A 22,412-nucleotide genomic window follows, 5' to 3' on the forward strand; every position below is an offset into this window, starting at 1 on the left:
TGCTCTGCTTATGCTCTCCAAATGGAACAGCAGAGCCTGGATGACCGCACATCTGTTTACAGCATGGTTTCCTAAGCCCATTCTTGAGACCTATTGCTCAGAATGATTTCTTTCAACATACTACTGCTTCTTCACGATGCACCTAGTCACCCAAGAGCTCTGATGGAAATACACAAGGAGAATGATGTTTATATGCCTGCTGATGCAATATCCATTCTGCAGCCCATGGATAAAGGAATAGTTTTGATTTTCAAGTCTCATTATTTCAGAAATACATTTTGTAAGGTTACAGCAGCTGTACATAGTGGTTCTTCTGATGGATTTGGGCATATTACATTGAAATCCTTCTGGAAAAGATTCACCATTCTAGATGCCATTAAGAACATTTGTGATTCATGAGAGGAGGGCAAAATATCAATATTAACAGGAGTTTGGAAGAAGTTGATTCCAATCTGCATAGATGACTTCGAAGAGTTGAAAACTTCAATAGACTAGGTAACTACAGATGTGGTAGAAATAGCAAGAGATTAGAATTAGAAGTGGAGCCTGAAGATGTGACTGAATTGCTGCAATCTCATGACAGAACTTCCACAAAAAAGGAGATGCTTCTTACGGATGAGCAAAGTGGTTTGTTGAGATGAAGTCCACTCCTGGTGAAGAAGCTGTAAACATTGTTGAAATAACCACAAAGGATTTAGAATATTCTGTAAACTTAATTGATAACACAGTGGCAGAGTTTGAGAGGATTTACTCCAATTTTGAAAAAATGTTCTACTGTGGATAAAAGGCTATCAAACAGCATCACATAGTACAGAGAAATATTTTGGTGAAAGGAAGAGTCAATCGAGGCAGCAAAATTCATTGTTGTCTTGTTTTAAGGAATTGCTACAGCCACCCCAACCTTCAGTAACCATACCCTGATCAGTCTTACCAGTCACTAACTCCAAGGCAAGAACCTTGGCTAGCAAAAATATTACAACTAACTGAAGTTTCGAATGATAATTCACATTTTTTAGCAGTAAAATATTTTATAATTAAGGTATTGCATTTTAAGACACACTTAATACTTATACTTAATAACAGTATAGTTAAAAATAACTTTTATATGCACTGGCAAACCAAAAACTTTGTTTAACTGTCTTTATTGTAATATTCACTTCATTGAAGTAGTCTGGAACGAAACCCACAATATCTCCAAGGTCTGCCTGTACATACATTCATACGTGCATACATCTTTGTGTAACTCAGTATTTATTATCTGACTAACTTGAGCTTTTTTTTTTCATTTATTGACTCTAGAATCTCATGTGCTTAATGTAGCATTAATGGAAATGTGTTTGAGGGAAAATTAGCTCTTTTCAGCACTGCCCAATACAACTTTGTATACTAATGGAAATGTTCCAAATCTGTGCTATTCAATATGGTAGCCACTGGTTACATAAGATTATAGAGCACTTACAATATGGCTAATGCAATTGAGAAAAATAATCGTTATTTTATTTTATTTATATTTAAACTGAAATATATATGCATCTCTGGTGGCTACCATAGTGGATGGTGTAGTTGCTACAAGAACTCAGAGGAATCATTTGCGTAAAAGAAGGAGGGCTGTGAAGATTTAATGACATAGGTGGACAGGCAGACAAGTGTGAGGATAATGCCACAGGTGGGCATAACTATGGGAGCAGAGCTTGCACTGTAGGAAACTTCTGGACCTGTTCCAGGGCCAGCAAAGCAGTTGAGCTGAAATTTGTTAATTGTCAGATGATATAAAGCCTAAATTTATCATTTCAACTGTGGAAGTTCAGTGTAATATTCACTAAACTATAAGATCAATAGATTGCATGTATTTCAAGGTATACCTTAAATAGCAAACAGCATGGGTGTAAGCCAGTTGGCAAGCAGTGTAGACATTCAAGGCTCAATCAATATAATCGCAGTTGCCTTTAGAAGACTTTAGAGTTTACTCAGTTTTTCTGTAACTGAATTTTAGAGTGATAGGCACTGAAACTTACAGTGACCTTTGCCAGCATTTGTTTCAGCATTTGTCAAACTATTTTGAAGTTTCATTGTCCTATTAATGAAGACTCTGCTAGTTCAAGGTTTATGACAATGTAGACTGGATCGTTGCCAATACGACTACCATTACAAATAATAATAACAATAATAGCTAAGTTCTATTGAGTAGTTTACCTAATTCTGAGTACTTTACATAGATTTTTATCTCTTTTAATCTTTCCACCATTCTTATAGTGAAAACTATCATTTCCCCATTTGAGATATGTATTTTAGAGTCACTAAGCAATTTTTAAAAATCACTCAGCTGCTGATTGGAGTCAGAATTTGAACCTTGACTCTGATTCCAAAGCTTACTGCTAAAGTTTATTTTATAGTTTTCAATAAAAGTATTTTCAAAATAAATTTTCAGTGTAAATAAGATTGCCACCCTATTATTGAAACATACTTAGAAAATGAAAATTCTGAACTACCCTCAAAAGCTTTACTAGAAATATTTACTTACAAAAATAGATTGGTAGAAAGCCAAGTATTTTAACCTATTAATTAAAATAATTCATTCAAGGAAATCCACTGAGTACTATACTATTAAGCATATATGCTTTATGAGTTTTAAAGCAACAATATAATGTTTCTTTAAACGTTTTATAATTGAGGTTTACATATTTTAACTTAACTTTCCCTCTCGTTATGCCAGTCTAATGTATTTTTATTTTATTCATGAACATTATGTAAGTACAAACTCTCAATATTAAGGTTTGTCAATGTATAATTTCAAAATATAGCAGGAAGATGAATTTTTTAATTGAATACGTGGTTACATAGCTATATTTAAATACAATTTAAATGATTTTTTTCTACTAGAGGATGCCATGCCATGCTGTTATTTTGAGTCATTAATTATTTTAATAAAGAAAAAAGTGTTTTCTTTATATAAACTCTCATCATTTTGACACATAACAGAAATAAATGAACAGGAAGAAACTGATTATCAGATCATATTTAATTAATACCCAGATAGAGCATTCCTGAGTGGGAAGCAGATGGCCATGACTTGTCTTTATAACCCAAATGTCCTGTCCTCATCTTTTAAATATAAGATGACATCAGAGTGATTAAGCAGTCTGCAATAAAACAGCTTTTGTCCTCTCCAGATAGTCATTGAGAAAGTCAGTGTGGAAAGTGGAACATTGTTAATTTCTAATATTCCCTTTATTTCTCTTGGTTCAGGAAGTTTTAGCTATGGAGCAACTAAATTATTATTTTTTTATTTGAAAGACATTTATTAAATACTTACATGTGCTGAAGAGTGAACAATCACATGGAGATGACTTACATGTGCTGAAGAGTGAACGGGCTAATGGAGATGAATGATATATTTCTTCATTCATTAAACAAATATTATTCAAGTTCGTACAATGTACACCGCACTATGTCTGGGTGGTAAGAATACAACAATAAACAATTCAGAGTAAAACCTCTGTTCTCATGGAGCTGATATTCTACTGATAGATACTTTTAAATAGGTAATTCTAAAAAACGGTATGGAAGTCTGGTGATAGAAATATGTATAAGATGCTAATAATATATCCATACCAAATGACTATGGAATTGTAACTGATACTGTCAGGTCCAAGAGGCCAACAGGAAATGCTTCTTGTGAACCAAATGGAATATAACACAGAGTGGGGAGGAGGCCCAAATGGGCAGGGATCTGGTAGCCATGAGCTCAAAAGAAAGGCCAGGATATGGTGCTGAAGTACCTCATTACTTCATTTGTAAAGGCCAACTGAAATGTCGAAGAAACCTGAAACCTTGACAGAACCCACAATAATGAATATTTAGCATGCCATGGTTGATCTCTTCCTCTAATTTTATATGTTAGGAATGCTCTAGATTCTGGAATTCCTGTGAAAAACATCACAACTCTCAGCAATAACATTGTAATATTATTGTTTTTCTTAGCAAGATCAACATTTTCCATTTTGGAGGAGTTTTTGATAGGCTTGAGTGAGAGCTTTTGTTCTGTTTCTCAAAATTATTGATATTGCCCTTAGTCATTTAATTAAGTATGAAGGTGATTAAATAATTCAGGCCTAACTACAGCAATGAAAAATTCACAAGTCAGATCAGTTTTGAAGCATTATTTAGAACTTGGTCAAATCTTTTTTATATTTTCAGATTTAGTATTACTTGTACATAGTGATTATCTTGGAAATTACCTTAGATTTTGGAGGTTTTGATTTGCTTATTGGCTAAAGAGAGCATTCAGGTTTGGATATGGTAATCTGCTAAAAGTACCATTTAAAAAGGGGGGGGGCTCTTTTATTATAGTTTTTAAAACTTAAAACACTGGGAAAAACTGAACAGACATTTGTTTTTAATAGCTAAAGAGAACTAGCAATTAATGCTCTGTTCTTACATGTTTTACATCCATATTCTCTCTGATGCAAAGATTTTATAAAATAATTATTGCCCTTTCTATTTAATTTTGACTCAGGAAGTTCATTTAGTGGCCCAAAGTCACATGTAAGTGTTGCAAATGGCCAAGCCTGCTAATCCAAAAGGTGTAGTAATTTAGCCTTTGTGTTTTTAGTTAACTATTTTGCAATGCAAATTTACAGGATTTTAACCTCTATCATCTGGAGATCATCTCCACCCCTCCACTGAAACTAGAACACCAGTGCCTTCTATCTTGCCAATTTCAGTGGCTTCTTTTTAGTTACCTTTATTTGCTCTCTTTACATCTTCGACACTGGTGGCCACTTCTCCTTCCTCTAAAATCTCTTGGCTTCCTCATTCCTTTTATTTTTCCACCCACTTTTTCATGTAGACATGTTCTATCTTTAGCCCTATTAAGTTCTCAGTAGATTTCAATCCATACCTTTAAATTTCTAGCCATGGCTTTTCTAAAGAACTTCACATTCATATTTCCATTCACTTAGTGGATTCTTCTCCCATGATGGCTTGCAGAAACTTAAAACACATATACTAAGACATGCATTCTCATTCCCCACATCCACTCTGTAATTGATACCTGTATGTCACTACTGCTAAACTGTAAGTTTTTTCAGAAATTCAGGCATTTCACTTGTCTTTGGTCTCTTAAAACCTGGCCTAGTGCCTGGCACAGTGTAGATGCTCAGTAAATATTTGATAAATTAATGATGGAATGTTGGCAACAAATATGCATTTGGTATTATTAATAATACTTGAGAAATGCCATAATGTAATTGCAAGTGGAGCGTAAAAGCATTGGTTTTAAATAAAAACCTTCTTTTAGTTAAATTATACCCGACAAATATCCCCAGTATGTTTCCCTGAGTTGCCTTTGATGTACCTCTGACTTGATACAAGGGCAGTACTAGAGGATTTTGTTATTTGACCCATATTTCTAAGGGATGCCAGAATGAAGGCAGATTCTAGAATGCAGCTAGAAGTTTTTGTCTGGAGCTTTTGGTAATAAATCAAAATGAGATGCAGAACTCACTGGGTAGCAATAGTGGTGTCAGGTGCATAACTAGTGATTTGAGTCAAGTAAGCAAGTCTGCCTACAAGCTTTAATGGATTTGAGGTCCGACAGTTCTTCCATTAAAGATTAAAGTAACTGACAGAGACAGATTGTTAACCAAACTTTCTTCTCATTTTCCCTTTGAATTATTAAGCTAACCACACCTCCACCCATGTAGCTAATACTATAGTGCTCTCTTAATCACGACCAAATCTTAAATCAATCCGGTTTGCTTAGACTGTTCTCCTTCATTTCAGTGACATTAGTAAAGATCTTTATCCCTGAAGCTACATTTCCTTTCCCCTCTGTGGCACACATCTCATGAAGGCTAATTTGTTAACAATATGTTAACGTTTCTTGGAACCAGTTAGCTTTAGAAAGGAGAAAAGCTTAAAGATCGCAGTTCTTTACCAAGCAGCCATGAAAGAACACAGAGAACCTCTTCCGTTTCTTAAAGTTGTACTGTTATTTCTGGTGCTTGGCCACACCTGCTTTGCAAATCACAGTTACATGCCTTAACAGCATAAAGTCATTAACTCTCAGTGTTGTACCTGGTGCCCATTTCTATTTCCCATGGGTTTCATAATAGTCCCTGTAGTTTCCCCAAATTTGAGCAGCTCGTAGCACATATAGAAGGTTCTCAGGGAGCCTGTGATGAATAGGTAAACAGCAAGATCTCATTTGCCTTTGTCTTTGTTGAAATTTGGACAAACAAGAAAATGACTGCCTTTCTCCTTTTAAATAAAACACTTTTTGTTCCTCCTACCTACTCCAACTCTCTAGAAGTCTAAGAAAGAGTGTCAGTACTTGCCGTAATGTTGTCCTTGATCTCACTAGATTCCCTGCTTGACACAGATTCTGTGCCCAAGATTTCTACGTATTATGGACATCTTCGTTTCACCTAGGACTAATCACATGTGCAAAATTCTGCCAAGTGTTGATTTGCTCGTGGAGAGCTGTACTTAACTCTTCCCCCATTTTATGATGACTTTATTTGGCATCTCTCTTTAGCTCTGATATCATCTCCTTATTGTATAAACAGATTAAAGTTGTCATTCTCCTTGAACAAGAAGATTGCAGGAGAGGAGCTCTGAGAAAGTGTAGTGGATAGAAAATGAATCACAAGTTGGATGCAAATAGAAGACAGAAGATGGACTTAGAAGAGCAAAATATGGACAGGAAGATGAATGGGAGGAGAGCCAGATGCAAGGAATATCATTTCAAGAGATTAGACTATAGAAACAAGCTGATTTAGATAAACCAGGTAGATGTAAAAATCACATTCCGAAAAGGATTTTTGATTAAGGAGAATTACAAGCTACATAAAATAGGAAAAGAAATTATATCATTTTTAGACCCTTAGAGATATCAGAGGATGCTGCTATGTGGAATTTGTTTGACTTACAAACATCTTTTACTCAAACTCAAGTACTAGAAATAAGAAGTGATCGTTGAATAACTGGGTTTAAAAAGATATGAAAAACGAGAAGCAAATAGAATGATAGCTAACTTTACCATTGGTAAAGTTGATAGTCATGAACTTTACCAACCTGAAGAAATTAGAACTCAATTATTTTGCTCTGTTCCCAAACCCTGTGCCACAATCAGTTCAGCAAGTTTAAGAAAGTGTTAAAAGAGTCCTGGGTGTATGAGAATGCTTGTTATCTTGATTTTTTTTTTTTTTTTTTTTTTTTTTTTAGCTAAACTGAACATATATGAGGGGGCAACAATCTCCCATAACAAATTCCAGATATAAAAATAATTCAGCATAATTATCTCTATGGAAAACCAAATTTGGTCTTGAATAAAATGCAAGGAAATTAGGTAGTGATTATTAATCAGATATGGTCCAGTGGACATTTATTATATAAATCTCCACTATGTGGTAAAATGGACACGGACTGTTTCAGCCAGGCAGTGATGCTGCCAGTATACTCGATTAAATTCTTCAAAATGTATTCCATTTTCTTCCCTAAGACAATCTCTTAATTTGTCATCTAATTACTCAGACATCATTTTTGGAACGTATCACATTCCACAGGATGAACTTACAAACTGCCAACCCTCAACTCCTTTTATTTAAGCCATAGCCTTACAAGGTTGAAAGCATAGTAACAAGCCAAAATACATTTTTTCTCAAGACCTTGGGATGTGGCCAGATAAATGCTTAGAGTCGTTGCATTTGCTGACTTGCTGTTTTGCTGGCATACATTTCTTCACCGTTTCATCCTACGCCTTTGTTCTGAGTTAGGTTCTTTCCTGTAAACTGGTTAAGGGATCCACTAGCAATGAGCTATTTTCTTTCCTCTTGCTGACGCATATATAACTTTAGCAAGCTCAAAACCATTTGTCGTTAGGTATTATGCTCATTTAACGAACTGCTTTCACTGTCACCATTCATTTCTGCAGTGTGCTGAACAGCTAAGTTTTTTGCCCTTAATTGATAAATAAATTGGGCGGGGTGGAGAGAAATTAAATTTCTGTGGAGCTCACTTTACTTCAGAATTAATGCCAGCAGTTTCCCAGCTGTAAATTGATACAGAGACTCCTTTAGTTATTCTAGTTACCAAGACAAAATGTAGGGGACATTAGCACTGGCACAGTCTCTCCTAGTGACTGAGGGGTCACTAGAAGAAGTAAGCACCAACTCTTTCCTTTAATACGGTCATCCTAGGACCAGTCAACTTTCTCCTAATGGCAAAATAGAACCAGAATTTCAATACATTTCAGGCGTTTTTTAATTGATAGAAAAACTAAACACTACAGGGCACTATCATTTTCATGGATTTTAATTCAATACCATTACTTGAATATGTACTAGTATTTCCCAGAGTAAAGAATATGAAGAGACACAATGAATCTCTGTGGTGACCATATTTATTCATGTTGTCTTATATACATGAGTTTCTTTCAGTAGATCAACAACTCAAACGTGGGCTCTAATCTGTAGAATAATTTGATGCAGGTAGTTTATGTGAGTAGAAGTTATATAGCTTTTTGGTGAAGGTACCTTAGAAGGTTAGAGCAGTAATGGTGGGGGTGCAGAGCTGCTATGCAATTATCCAGATAACTTCGCTAGAAATTGCATGTGATAAAACTTGCAATTAGAATTATTGCTGCTTATTCCAGTGAAGGCAAAAAACTAAAGAGAGATTATACTACAGAGTGAAATATAATTAATGTTTACAGTAAGAAATGTATGTATTTTACATATAAAGATATCAGTGTCCTTGTCAGACACATTTGCCAAAAGGCATTGTGGTGAACTCTCACACACAATGCACAAAGTAGCGTAGGTGGAAGATACTTTTATTGAGGACAGTACAATTTCCACGTTGTTAGTCATTTGTCCAGTAAGTGTGTGTGAACAAAGGAAAATGGCTGTGGCTAAATATGCATTTAATCGAGACCTTGCATGGCTCTTGAAGTTTTTTAAAGATATCTTCCAAAACATGAGATTGCAAGTAAAGATCATTTCAAAGATGTCTTCTTTTTGGAGAGGAAGATACAGAAACATCACCCATCATGTATTGTGCAAATGAACCAACAAATAAACCGAATCAAAAGGAAATGAGGGAGATTATAATGGAGCTTACACTTTTGGTTTATTTCTATATGCATAAAGAGGCACTGTTTTGTATCTCCTATACAAAAGTTGTACTACTGAGTCAATGTTACCTGGGCAGATGCATTGTGTTGTGTTTTTAATTACAGTGATGAATTTCTACTTATTTATAAAATTTGCTCACCCCACGCCACACACGTAGTCTTCTCTGGGACTGACAACAGGCATTTCTATGAAGCAGGAGGAGGTTAAAGTACAGACAATGGCCAAGAAAAACATCCAAATAAACTAGTCAGCCCATGAGGGGACTCTGCGTCACTGGCACCATTAACGTCAGATACCAACTCCGAGTCCCACACTGACCTCAGAGAGGCTCACAGTACATCCAGTTGAGAAGGCCTCGTGTTGCATTATTGAACATCATAGGATGATGCTGATTTCTGGCTTGTCATGGATGAGAGACACATATAGATATGTGACCAATAATAATTTTATACAAAATTTACCATCACGTTATGGCATACAAGTAATTATAAGTAAACTGGAAGAGCATCAGTTGCTCATATATTTCAATTAATTTTCAGGTCCTGTGGATGTCAATATTCTAGCTAAATGTAACCCCTGCCTATCAAATCCCTGTAAAAATGATGGCACATGTAATAGTGATCCAGTTGACTTTTACCGATGCACCTGTCCATATGGTTTCAAGGTAAGTAAAAGCACTTTAAGAGTCACAGTTTGAGAACATACCTTTTCTTGGTGTGCCTTTATTATTCTACTGTGCTTTCTCTATGTGCCGAGAACTGCTTTAGTTGACTTTACTTGCCCCTTCTTCTCCAGGGGCAGGACTGTGATGTCCCAATTCATGCCTGCATCAGTAACCCATGTAAACATGGAGGAACTTGCCACTTAAAAGAAGGAGAAGAAGATGGATTCTGGTAGGTCATTAGTCTGTGATCATCTGTGTCTGAAGTATTGGAGCAAGGATCACTAAGCCAACATGCATTTTCCTTTTCAAATGAAAGAGCAGTATTTTTCAAAGAATGCTGGAGAAAGAGTACTTACTATGTATGGGTCCCTCTCGAAGATGTTGCAATATAAAAACTAAATAGAGACACTACAGTATTATCAGCTCAGGATGCTACAAAACCAAAACTAATTTACAAACATACACACATGCACATTATGGTTAATCAGGTCAGATTAGGGCAAGACAAAGTATTAATATTGGCCCCATTATACTAATTAATAGCCAACTAGTCTGCTACTGCTAGTCATATATTCATCTGTTGTTTTGCTTATTGCTTTAACAGAGTGTGTAATGATAAGATATAGGTCCCACTGAAACAGAAAATTAATGATTTATTTCCGAGATACAATATAAGTAGACAGACTTGCTGTGAATGATTTTAATCTGGAGTTTTTTAATCATATGGTACAATTATTTCAGATGTACTTCATGAATTATGAACTGGAGCTCTTTATTAAATGACACTAATAATATCACATAAGAATGCTAATATACTACTAAAACTTGTTAGAATTTCACTTTTTAGAAGAAATAGACTTCTGCATTCTGTTATGAAGTTGTCTCTTATTCAAAAATTATTCAATACGTACTCAAGATTGTTTTATGCCAGAGGAAGGATTGCATTTATTAAGACAAAGAGAACATTCACATTTTGCAATTGCAAGGAAGACAAAAATTTTATTTTCGGATTCATTTTTGTTTCAAAACATCAAGGACATTATATATATGTAATTTTAAAAATCAGAACTAGTTCCTCTTCATTTATGAGCAAAGAAGTCTGAATTATTTTATTAGAGCACAACTCAAGATTAAGATATCTAGGGCTGTGGAATAAAGCTGCTTGTGTTTTAGACCTGCAAATACAGTGAGTTTATTGACTTTTAAGACCATGGAACCATTTGCCTTCTTGCAACCAGCATAAATTTTATTTTTTGAATGGTTTCTGCTTGGGTGGATATTACTTTAAATTGATGTTTACAACATGTCATTTAAAAGCATTTTAAAAAATCAATTTCTGGTAGTTAAAAGCTCTATGGTTGATTAGTGTAATTATGCTTTTTTCAATATTTAGACTACATGACTTGAAAATGCGGCAAAAAGATGTTTTTTGCTTTTTCTTCTGGCTTTCAGGTGTATTTGTGCTGATGGATTTGAAGGAGAAAACTGTGAACTCAACGTTGATGATTGTGAAGATAATGACTGTGAAAATAATTCTACATGTGTCGATGGCATTAATAACTACACATGCCTTTGCCCACCTGAGTATACAGGTACAAAGAACAGGAAATCGTTTGCCTTCAATCAGTATATCTGTTTGAAAGCATCATTGGAACTATGTTATATATGTTTAGTAAATCATTTTATTATTTGATAAATGGTAGGTGTCTGGAAAATCAGATGTAATGTAAATAACGTAAGGACTTAAAGATAGTTTCAGCTAACCAAATAAAAGACCCAGGAATCTCTGTTCAAACATATAAAGCCATGTTATCCAGTAATAAAAGAAGCTATTGTCCTAAAGCTTTTAGTCCCACAATTAAATGGCATTTTTGTACAAACCATTTTCCCTGTGCAAACCAACCACCAGTACCTGTGTGAAAAGAGGACATTTATTTAATAGCCAACACATAATTAAGCATTTGGGATCATTCATCTTCATACTTATGTCTTTGCTAGTGAGTGTTTGCCTCTAGTAACCCATGTCCCTCAAATTAAAAGTCAGGAAGATACTGAGCACTTTGGATAGTCTTATGAGACGATCACCTTTTTTCTAACACTTTTGTTTATTTGGATGACACATCTCATTAGACTATTAATTGCTAAACTTCTTCCCTATTCAAACCAATTTGCTCTAAAGTCAACACCAAGCTTATGACTTGTCTATTTTGTCAGAATTGATTTTTTTAAATTTTTTTTGTGGCTCTGAATTAGAAACTTCATAGATATGCCCCTTTTCCTTTAATAAATCACTTAACATTGACAAAGGAAAAACAAGAATGTTGTACATTTTATTTGTAAGAAAAAAAATGGAGAAGTAATTTTGGTCACTCTACTTAAAGTTGCTATTTTCATTTTCTGGGTGCATTTCATTAATTATATCTATTTTCATATAATTTAATACCTAGTGAGAAAATCACAGGATGAAATTACAATGCAGGTGACTGGAGTTAACATCTCACAACATGAAAGATGGGCATACATCTGTATAATTAAATTTTCCCAGGGATTGTTTGGAAAATGATTAAAATGGAAGCTTTTATGGAGTACCCAAACTGAATTTTGCTAGGTACCTTTCTTGATGGGAAAATACTAGGTAGAATAATGAGGCTCTGTTTTGGCAACCCAAATCTGTTTGAGTGACTCTGAAGGCTGCCTTTTCTAGGGTCTTATTTTTAATTTTTATTTTTTTGGCACCAATAAAGCACCCGATATCATGTAAAGCAGTAATAGCATACTAAGTTTCCAGTAGAAATTTGAACATGCTGTATTACCAAGTCTTATAGGACATATCTACAGACTTTAGTCTGCTTAGTGGGTGGAATTGTAGCATTATTTGATATTTTACATGCAAGTTTCTAGAGTATCTAGAAAGAATGTAGGTGTTATGTAGCTTTGACTTTCACACTAATATTACCAATATTATCACACCTCGGAAACTTGACATTAGCCTGTGACCACAAATTCTGGAACCCTTTGAGCTACCCTGAGAATTTAACTTCATTGGATGGGCTGATTTAGACTTGTCCAAGAAGCCCAATGTTTGCACTAAAATCTGCTACCTGGTACCTTCTTAGAATAGAATAATTCTCTTTTTCCATCATTTTCTTGATCATTATAGAAAGGGCTTAAGAACCCAGTTAATTTTGGAGGCCTCCTTAAACCAACCCACTCTCCCTCCACCAGACAAATTGGATCCAAGCATTTCAAGCAAACTTTGCCTAACCAATACCTTCCTAAGCACAGAACTAGGAATATATATATATATGTATTTCCTGATGAAAACGTAGGCTGTGGAGCACAACTGCAATCAGGTTCTTATATGTCTTTTTGACAATAAAATTTCTAGAAGGTGGTTGAGGACTCTTTTGAGTTGGTTTGGAGGAGTCCTCCTGCTTTGGCTTTTGATTTGCTATTCCTTATTCTTATCCATTTCTTTTGGGTCTTTGTCTTAGCTGCTCACCCTTCATTTCCCCAGCTCCCTCTCTACACCTGCTCCTCTTGAACACACGTTTTCTCCTATTCTAAGGGTCAGTTCAGAGCAGTTTCCATGGAGAAGTGTTATGAAGCCTCCCTTCCCCAACTATGTCAGATCTCTTTCTTTGAAACATATCATAAATACCTAAAGCTTAGCCAAACCGTTCTTCAGCCAAAATGTGACATCTATAAAAGCTGTCATCTGGGAACTTGCCATGAGTATTTGTCAAGAGCCATTTGGCTCTCCACAAGAACTGGGACTGTTTTAGTCTTTTTACTTATAACTATTGCAAATGTCAGTTTGCCTTAATTTGGGCAAAGGATCAACAAAAATACTAAACAGAAAGTACATGGCATACAAAACATGAAGATACGACCATTTTATCTTCGGAGTGGGTCTTGTGGGCCGTGAAGAGTTTGACAATTTGGCATGAGAGAAGATATCTAAATGGGGCAAATGTATAACTATCTATTAATTGTAGTATTTTTGTGCACACATGAAATGAGCTCATTTACAAAATTTCAAACAACCATCTGCAGATTTTGAAATCATTGACACATAAGTGACCTTTAATTATGGGAAGTAGGAATGAAGCTCTAGAGTTTTATATCCTGCTTCATCCAAGTCTGAAGTTAAGGAGGAATTTTCTTATAATGTGATTATATGGTTTTAAATTTGAGTTTGGAATCTGATTAATGAGCATGAGATCTGGGAGCAGAAGCACCGCTATGCTCAGGGAACATAATAATGTTGTCAGTGTTTAAAAATCATCCTAGTAACAAGTTCATTTTTCCTTTGAAAATTTTGTACTCTATATCCCAAAGGCATACAATGAGAAGTGAACTCTGTTTCATGGGAACAAATAATGCCATACAGAAAAAAGGCTTGTAAATTATTATGGTGACAGTTTTTATATTTGACACCTATATCAAGAGTCAGAACGGACATAATGTCAATGGAAACAAATTCAGAGATCTGTGAGCAATCTGACAGAGAAGTTGTGACGAACAGACTACAAAACATGACTAGAAATGTTTAAAATAAAATGAGCCACCTATGGGGAATTTATTAAACTTTATTTAAGCCCTGTGCGACCAAAATAGCACAGTAAGTAGTTACTGATTTTTTAGAGGAGAAAATTCTCTGCTCTTCCCTGCTCCAGGGATTGACAGCATAAACTGTAAGGACAAATACTGTTTTTCTATTATCTAAATCTTGCTGTAATTTCACCACCCTAGTCACCAAAACCATTCTCCATATACTCCAGTTCATCATCTGTGCTTCCAGTTGTGTAATGCATGACTGCCGATTACTAGCATATTTTAGGTAAGATTAACCTTTGAAAAGTTGAATTCACTATGAATCTAAATTAACATCCCTATACTATTAAGAAAGTAGGCCTTCGGAATTGTAAAACAAACAATTTTAAAATTAAATCTAAGGTTTTAATTGTAGCTTGAGAGATTTTGTTGGTTTTGATTTTTTGTGTGGTTATTTTTTAAAAATCATGATCATCTTCTTTCTAAAGACAAGACATTTCTTGGAGCTAAATGTCCAAGGAATTCCTGAACTTACATAAACCTAACACCTATAAAAATAAAAACTATAAATATGGCACCCCTGTTTTTTAGAAAAATGGACCCCTTTTTTAGGCTCTAGTGTTAACTTAGGTGTTTAATTCAAAAATGTGCCTTTGTGTATTTCCCAATAGTCAGAACCCTGGATCTGCTATATCAAGACTGTGTGTCTTAATTAATTCTTATTCTTACAGGACCACATACAAGTATGACACAGTTGATCACATTTTAAGCCCTCCTTTCACTTAATGGGATTACTTAAATTCCATAAAATGAACATCTCCATGCAAATTGGGCATGTAAAGCCTTAGAACACATTTTGTGGAAAATATTCAGACCACTTTAAATTTTCCATTGTGTACCCATTTTCTCTTTGTTTTCCAAATCTCTGACGCCCATGCACAAGCCATTCGGTGTCCATCTTAAACAGTAAAGGTGCTGGTTGTTCCGTCCCCTGGTTTAGACGCAGACCTCTAGCTCCCTGTGATAGCATTTACCTTTTGCCTCATTTTCTCCATGTTTGTGCGTGTGGCCCGGCTGTAGGTAAGAAATCCAAGCCTTGCTTCAGCTCGCTCGCCCACCCCTGCTTCTCTGTTGTGAACGCTACGCATTGGCTTCCTGTGCTCTGCTGTTGTATTGCAATGTAAAAAGTCTTTTGTCTCTTCTGTCTTTGTCGCTGCCAGCTGCTAATCTGAATGAGGTGGAAAAAGGTTAGTTGCCTTTTAAGTCTATTACGATTTTCATTTTAGTCTCCCTCTTTCTTGTAAAGTTACGTAGATTTCACTGTGTGTACATGGTAAAAAGGAATGTTGACAAAATATAAAATCTGAAAACAATATGTCAAATCAGTCATTCAGATCTTTAATCTGTACCTCACTATGCCAAACACTATAAAATGGGCCTCTGATATGCAATTTATCTATTGTTAGAAGATAACGAATAGAAACTTTTTGAGTGGGAAGAAGGGGTGGCTAGAATAAGGGACTAATATAAATTTTTTAAATTTTCTACTTGTCTGTATGCTTCCACTTTTTAAATATGTCACAAACATGTATTACTTTTAGAATGAACCACATAAGTTATTTAGTACTGTAGATAAGGCTGCAGATAGAAAAATGTTTAAGTAAGAAAGACTGTTCCCATAACTTTAAGCAGATATCTTTAGTAACATGAAACATGAAAAATATTTGAAGGTGTATACATTTATTGAAACACTTTAGGAAATAAATATTATAAAGCCTAAGAAGTTGACTTACAGGATGTCATGACTACTAGGCAGTATGTTTAAGCATAAAAAAGCCATATTTAATCATTGACATCAATATGATCCACCCAGCTCCCCAAATACACCAGGACCCATAAAAGTAAGCCGTAGAATTATTAGAGTGATAGCTGTGTCTGGGAAATCATCATGGAATATTTATGACATTTTATCTTAAAGACTCAGAGTTTTAACTAATTACATTAGATTGTTAATTATTCAGCTTACTAAAAGTCTTCAAGTATGAAATGCAGGCACAATGTCCTAAAAGGAACACAATGTGTGCTTGTCTTGATAGTTCCAGTTGTATCTGAAGCATTTGCAGTTGGATTATGAGGATAATAAAGAAGTTATTATAGACTGGGCATGGTGACTCACTCCTGTAATTCCAGCATTTTGGGAGGCCAAGGCAGGTGGATCCTTTGAGCCCAGGAATTTGAGACCAGCCTGGGCAACATGGTGAAACCCGTCTCTACTAAAAATACAAAAATGAGCAGGACATTGTGGCACACACTTGTAGTCCCAGCCACTCCTAGGAGGCTGAGGCAGGAGAATCACTTGAACCTAGGAGGCAGAGGTTGCAGTGAGCTGAGATTACGCAACTGCACTCCAGCCTGGGCAACAGAGTGAGACTTGCTCTCAACAACAACAACAACAACGGCCGGGCGCGGTGGCTCAAGCCTGTAATCCCAGCACTTTGGGAGGCCGAGACGGGCGGATCACGAGGTCAGGAGATCGAGACCATCCTGGTTAACATGGTGAAACCCCGTCTCTACTAAAAAATACAAAAAACTAGCCGGGCGAGGTGGCGGACGCCTGTAGTCCCAGCTACTCGGGAGGCTGAGGCAGGAGAATGGCGTGAACCCGGGAGGTGGAGCTTGCAGTGAGCTGAGATCCAGCCACTGCACTCCAGCCTGGGCGACAGAGCGAGACTCCGTCTCAAAAAAAAAAAAAAAAAAACAACAACAACAACAACAACAAAAAAAAAAGACAGAGGTTATCATATAGCAGGTCTTTCTGTCTTCTCTTGCTATGGGTTTCATTTCCTCTGTTGCATTGCTTGGATGATTTACTGTGTTTGCTGACTTAGTCTTACAGTGTGCAGAGTTAAGTTGAAAAACATGAAAAGAAAATGGTTTCATATTTTAGAATGTAACAACATAACATGTGCTATTCTCTGGGGATTAACGCATCTAATACCCTCCTGGGTCAAATGGCATCTTTTCTCTTTACAAGTACTAAGCAATTGATGGCCTGGTCAGGGATGTCTAAGGGCTGAGTCTATCTCAGAAACATAATAGCAATTATTCCATCACAGGAATATGTCCTTAAATTGTTGTGTATACTCTTAGAAACAATCTTGGCAGTACGAGTGTTTTAAATCACCATGTGGTTTCATGTGTTGACTAAATTTCATGCTTATGTTTATAAAAGCTCCCTTTTATTTTCCAAGAATTTGCTGCTGACTGAATTTGCTTTTAAAAGCAGTCAAATCATTCTCTATGTTTTTAATTCAAAACTTAATTGGAAATAGAATTTCCATTTTTTCTAGCACCTGGGGGAATTTTCTTAAGAAGAATGTACGTCGTTAGTCGATGCGCTGTTAATTTAAAAGAACTCTGTAGTTTATGTGAACAACACAAAGGTGGGCCAAAACTTCTATGAAACGACGATAAACCACTTGTTCAAGGATATGCACCTTGTAAGTGGAGGCCCAGATGCAAACCCATGTCTCATTGGCCCCAGAGCATGCACTTTGGGGTGGGGGCCTCTGCTGGAGCCTGTCCCTTCTGCCTTGCTGCCTTCTTCAGGCACGGCTTCTTTTCTGTCTCACAATAGCTTATTTCTCATTCATGGTTTATGCCAAACAAGCTTTCCTTCTGCTCTCCTGCTGTCTCTTCGGCTCACTATGCACAATTGTCCTTATGTAAGGAAAGCGGTACCCACAAAATTCAAGTGCAGCCAAGCCGTCTATTTTATCTAGACATGAAAAAAGCACCGAATGAAGGCCTGTACAATTAATGAATAAATTCTCCCCGAGAACTAGGCTACCTTTTATCCCATAAGGCAGGTGGTTAGTTTGTGTAGGTAAGGGGAAAAGTTCAGGTTTCCCATCCCAGCACGAATATTTATAAACTCTGGGACACCTCCCAGTCTTTTATTTTTCTTCTGTGAAACAGGGACAATGATATCTGTCGTATCATTCACATAGACATTTGAGAATAACATGTAACCATGTATCGGAAAACACTTTGAATGGGTAAATGTCTATACTCCAGAAATATTGAAGGCTGCCCTGTAAGACAGGTTTAAATTTTGCATCATTTAATTCCAACCATCGTCACTACGGTGACATGGTTCAGATATAGTTGATGCCATTCCCCATGGCAGAAGAATTCTTATGGGAATTCTGTATTCTAATTTTTTATAAAGAAAATTACATAAGGTAAATTATGTATAGAATGGAAATTTCTCTCCCCATATTGTTTAGAATTGTCTGTCTTTATTATTATTGTTTTTAATTTTACTTTGTACGCTCACTTCATATAGAAAGATTTTATTTAGGGATAGGTCTTTGGTCCTCTTTGCCCCCATACACTACTTTGAAACATAAGGAAATACACAATGCTGAAGAGCTCTTGGATTTGGCTGAGCTGGATTTGTAGATTTTGTGTATATTTTTAGATTTTCGTGATCTCTTAGTAACAGTGACTTCTGTTTTTAATTCTGCTTCGAGATGTGTAAGGTCTTTATATCAAGGTCATTATAGATGCTGACATACTTGTGAGCCTCAAATAAGGGAAATGTAAGTTGCCGTCTGTTTTTACTAGAGAGAATACTTTGGCAGCCTAGTGATATTATGTGGTTTGTATTCATCCTCCAACGTTTCAAAACTTTCTTAAATGCACTTTCATCTCAAAAAAAGTTTTAAAGATCTTGTTTTCTCTTTAGTTAATAGGCAGTGCCCACTGAGCCCAGAACAACAATTTAGTCTAACCAAGTCTTATTCAATCTAATTTGAATTGAGTTAAATATTTTGAAATATTTTGAAATATGAAGTTTGAAAATATTTTGAAAACTTAGTTAAATATTTTCTGAAGTTTCAGTAGTTGCTGGAATTGGCTATATTATTTAGCCTCAGTGTTCCAATAAGGAAATGCTGAAAAACACTTCATTTTGTGTTTGTTTATTTGGAGAGGTAAGTTTTTTCTTTTTCCCCCCTTTAAAAATATGCCAGATGCTTATTGAGAAAACATCTTATGCAGGACACCATGCTAAATATTGAAAGTGATACAGAAATCCATAAAACGTTACGCTTATCTACTGAGCAAACGCTTTGGCTTTGCTTCTTTACCGCAAGGTCAGATCAGGTCAAATATTTCTCAGTACACAACCATCAATTCTCATATCCCAAGAACATTAATAATATAATATAGCTACTTTACTAGTTTGTAGGTAAAGAAAAACACTCCTTCTGAATATGGACACTGACCAAGCTCTCTGACAGACTCAAGCAACTCATTTCATACCACTTAGAAAACGAAAATAGGAACCGAAAACTGATTTCCCTTCTTTGAAACGTCTAAATACCTACGTTTATAGCATATTTTCTTGAACCTTCCTATTTTGAATTCTGATAAACTTTTATCTCACGAGGTTTCTCTATGGCAGTGCTCCGATGATGTACGTGTCCCATTTTACACCTATTGCACACAAAGATCACATCTGTTAATGGCTAATGCATCTTACTGGGCATCTGCCTGTGTTATTGTGCTGTGGTGCCTGGGATTATAACCTTGAGAATGTAACAAATAGGGCTGGTCTGGTTTAGCAAAAGAGGAGAAAACATATATACTTTTCTTTCAGGTCCAGCTTAATGAAGCTGCCCTGAGATGACTCCCATAGTCTCATCAGCTATATCTATCCTGTGCTATAGATCATCAATCTCTCTGCCACACTTCATGGTCTGTAGGAGGAGAGAGAATGTTTCTGTTTCTATAAATAAAGAACAAACGGGAAATGTATACTTTTTAAAATCAGAACTGGATCGAATTTACAAAATTTGGTAATGATAAACATTCAGGTCCATTCATCTTAACCTTCCTCAAATGTACCACTTAAGTGCTGACAAGTGCAATTTCTTGATAATGGAGCTCAGAGTCTCCATCCTTTATTGGAATGGTAACTGTTCGGCATAAAAATGCAGTAGGGATATCTGGAAGTGAACAGATTACCCATCTCATCCAGCCTGCAAGGGCACACCTCGGGCTAGCATCTCAGAACACAAGTCTGCTACCAGTTTTTTAATTCTCTCTTTGCTTCCTTACATTGTTCTTTATGTGATCTGGGTCTCCATTAACATTTAAAAAGCATTTACCTGCCAGAAGCAATCAAATAAGTGCTATCTTTCCTATTTTTTTATCCAGCACCTAATTTGTGCCAGACAATTGACTAGTGAATGCAGTGGGAATGGAGAGATACAAAAATATAAATATAAAGGTATCCCATGCCCTCAAGTCGCGTACTTTTAAGAAATTAAATCGTATTTTTTTATCTATTAGGTTGCTTTTTTTTTTTTTTTTTTTTTTTTTTTGAGACGGAGTCTCGGTTGCTTATTTTGATATCTTCCCTTGCTGAGTTAATTCAAAGAGAATAAAATTAGTACATTTATTCAAATCTTTCTTGAGTTTGACTGATTACATTCCACACTAGAATTCTGGTCCAGTTACCCAGATTGCCATCCTAAATTTCTCCTTCATTATTACCAATATTAATAATTATTTCTTCTAAAAAAAAAAGTTTGTTACAAGTTACAATAGGAATAAACATGGGCTGCAATATCAGCTCCAGTACCCTTGCCACCTCTTTCGTACATCTATGATATCAAGAATGGACTCAGATTTTTATCTATTTCAAAGAGAGAAGCAGCTAATCTAGTTACATTAGCAGAAGGTAGCAACAGTAGCAAGAGTTATGTGTGCCAGCAACACCATGTACTGCTATCTAAAATTATTTTGTTGTAGACATGCCCAACTTGAATTTAAAAAGCTAACTTTGGGGAAAATTAAATAGAGATACTCAACATCCATTTAGCGTAAAACAAATTAATATTTTTAACAAATTAATATTTTTAACAGTGATTTGAGTCAGAAAATTTCAGAAATCTTAATCAGGGGACAAAATGATCCACCTTTTTGATAAGCAGGCTTCCACCTTTTTGATAAGCAGGCTTTGAGGACTAAATAAGCCTAGATGAGATATCCCATTGCCCAGATTTCTTGGTAGGTAGAAAGCAATTAATAGTCTAGCCAAGACAGGGCACAGTGGCTCACACCTATAACCCTGGCACTTTGGGGGGCCGAGGCAGGCGGATCACGAGGTCAGGAGTTCAAGACCAGCCTGGCCAAGGTGGTGAAATCTCGTCTCTACTAAAAATACCAAAAAAAAAAAAAAAAAAAAATCAGCTGGGCATGGTGGTCCACACCTGTAATCCCAGCTACTCAGGAGGCTGAGGCAGGAGAATTACTGGAACCCAGGAGGCAGAGTTTACAGTGAGCTGAGATTGACCACTGCGCTTTAGACTGGACAACAGAGCAAGACTCCATCTGGGAAAAGAAAAAATAGCCCAGCCAACAATTCTTCAAAACTTTCCTCTCTGTAATTAACACGGCTTATTTAGCAAAGAGAACAGATCTCTTCAGGGGTAATAATGTATTTCAGAACTGTATAATATAGTTTTTAATAATAATTAAAAATAATTTTATGTAGCCCAGTTTCTAGGCCAGGATGCTACCCGTATGTCAATCATTAAGGGAACTTAACAGACAGTAGAAAATTAGATGTTGATCTTATTTCTCTAAATTCTCCATATAGTAACTTCTCCAGGGTAAAGCTTTGTCATACTCATCCTTCAATCATTTGCTAGATCTAGCACAAAAAAATGTCTCCCAAGATGTATAATGAAAATTACACTAAAGCAGCTTTTGTTGGTGAAATAAAAAACCTGACTCTGAGAGAGTACATGTAAACTAATTCTATTATAAGTAAATTTATTTTTAAATTATTCTTATTCATTTCAGGAAACATTTAATGTTAACTCTCATGGACCATATACTATCTTCATTATTCATTCATTTGTCAAAAAGTTACTATAGTTAAGAAATTTCAACAATGCTTAATGAGTTAAAGCAGTATATTTTAAAGAAAAAGTACATTTAAGAAATCTGACAGGATATGCAGGAAATGTAAATCAACT

General features: G+C 35.8%; 1 protein-coding gene across 4 annotated transcripts in view; it reads left to right on the forward strand.

Annotated features, from left to right (window-relative positions):
* The window catches only part of SLIT2 (slit guidance ligand 2), a 370,015-nt gene that overhangs the window by 306,793 nt on the left and 40,810 nt on the right, over positions 1-22,412 (forward strand). For all 4 annotated transcript variants that reach the window (XM_025385835.1, XM_025385834.1, XM_025385836.1 and 1 more), the window contains 3 exons: positions 9,677-9,801; positions 9,933-10,030; positions 11,254-11,393. In XM_025385835.1, the coding sequence (XP_025241620.1) occupies positions 9,677-9,801; positions 9,933-10,030; positions 11,254-11,393 (363 nt within the window). The remainder of the gene's footprint in view (positions 1-9,676; positions 9,802-9,932; positions 10,031-11,253; positions 11,394-22,412) is intronic.

This window comes from Theropithecus gelada, chromosome 5, assembly GCF_003255815.1.
Source record: "Theropithecus gelada isolate Dixy chromosome 5, Tgel_1.0, whole genome shotgun sequence".
NCBI lineage: Eukaryota > Metazoa > Chordata > Mammalia > Primates > Cercopithecidae > Theropithecus > Theropithecus gelada.